General features: G+C 32.8%; 1 protein-coding gene across 1 annotated transcript; it reads right to left on the minus strand.

Moving 5' to 3' along the window:
- Window positions 1-260: 260 nt before the first annotated feature.
- Window positions 261-614, minus strand: Tsp_15253 (conserved hypothetical protein; the record flags this gene model as incomplete). The annotated part of the gene is made up of 1 exon (XM_003370929.1): window positions 261-614. A coding segment is annotated over exon 1 (354 nt), but the record flags the coding sequence as incomplete, so codon positions are not given.
- Window positions 615-895: the final 281 nt, after the last annotated feature.

Below are 895 nucleotides of genomic sequence, written 5' to 3' on the forward strand. Positions count from 1 at the left end.
TGTGGTGGATTCTCTTCCATAAATTGTGCAATCTTTTGCAATTGAAATGGTGTTACTTGAGTTCGCAATTTTGTCTCAGATTTCTCTTTGCTCATCATATGTTGCTTTACTGACATCTCTTTTTCCATTTCACTGCCTTTTTTGGATATGGATTTTCTTTTCAGTTTTCTTTTCTTTTTTTCTGAATCTTCCCGTCTTATTTTTTCTGCTGCTTTGGTTATTTCTTCTGTCGCAACGTTAGATACAATTTGCGGAATTACATCTTTTGTTTCAGCGACTGGTGGAATTGTTTCAGGTGAACTTTCCGTCATTTCCATTTTTTTATCAGTTTCTGTTTTCTCTTTTCTTTTATCCGCTCCTTTCGGTATGCTTTTAATAGCTTTCTTGCTCTTTTTGGATTTTGTCTTCTTTTTTGTTTTTCCCACCTGTTTCTTGTCTGCTTTTAGCTGCAGTTCTTTTGATTCCTTAATAATTTCCTCTGGTGTTTTCTTTTCAGGAATTGCTGTCATTGGTTGAACTCGCGTTTCTTTCCATTCCAAAGTTTGCTTTTTTTTAGTAACAAAGTGGTAGATCAATGCAAGAACAATCACAACGAGAATCGCGGTAAGGAGCATTTTTTTAGATAATACGTATTGCTATTTCTGAAGATTTCAATATCATTAGTATTGTAAAATTTAATGAAACCATAAGTTACTACATATATTATAAATATCAAATGAATATAATCATAATGCGGCAAATGAATTGATTGATTGGTCACTTACCTCGACAACTTGAAATTTGCCTCACGTACCCCAAGCTCGGAAAAAGACGAAATGATAAATTTTGCTAACGCCCGTCCCTAATAGTAAAACTTTAAATTTATTACTTTGAACAAATTTGGTTTTTATTTTTT

Source organism: Trichinella spiralis (genome assembly GCF_000181795.1).
Source record: "Trichinella spiralis strain ISS 195 chromosome Unknown Scfld313, whole genome shotgun sequence".
NCBI lineage: Eukaryota > Metazoa > Nematoda > Enoplea > Trichinellida > Trichinellidae > Trichinella > Trichinella spiralis.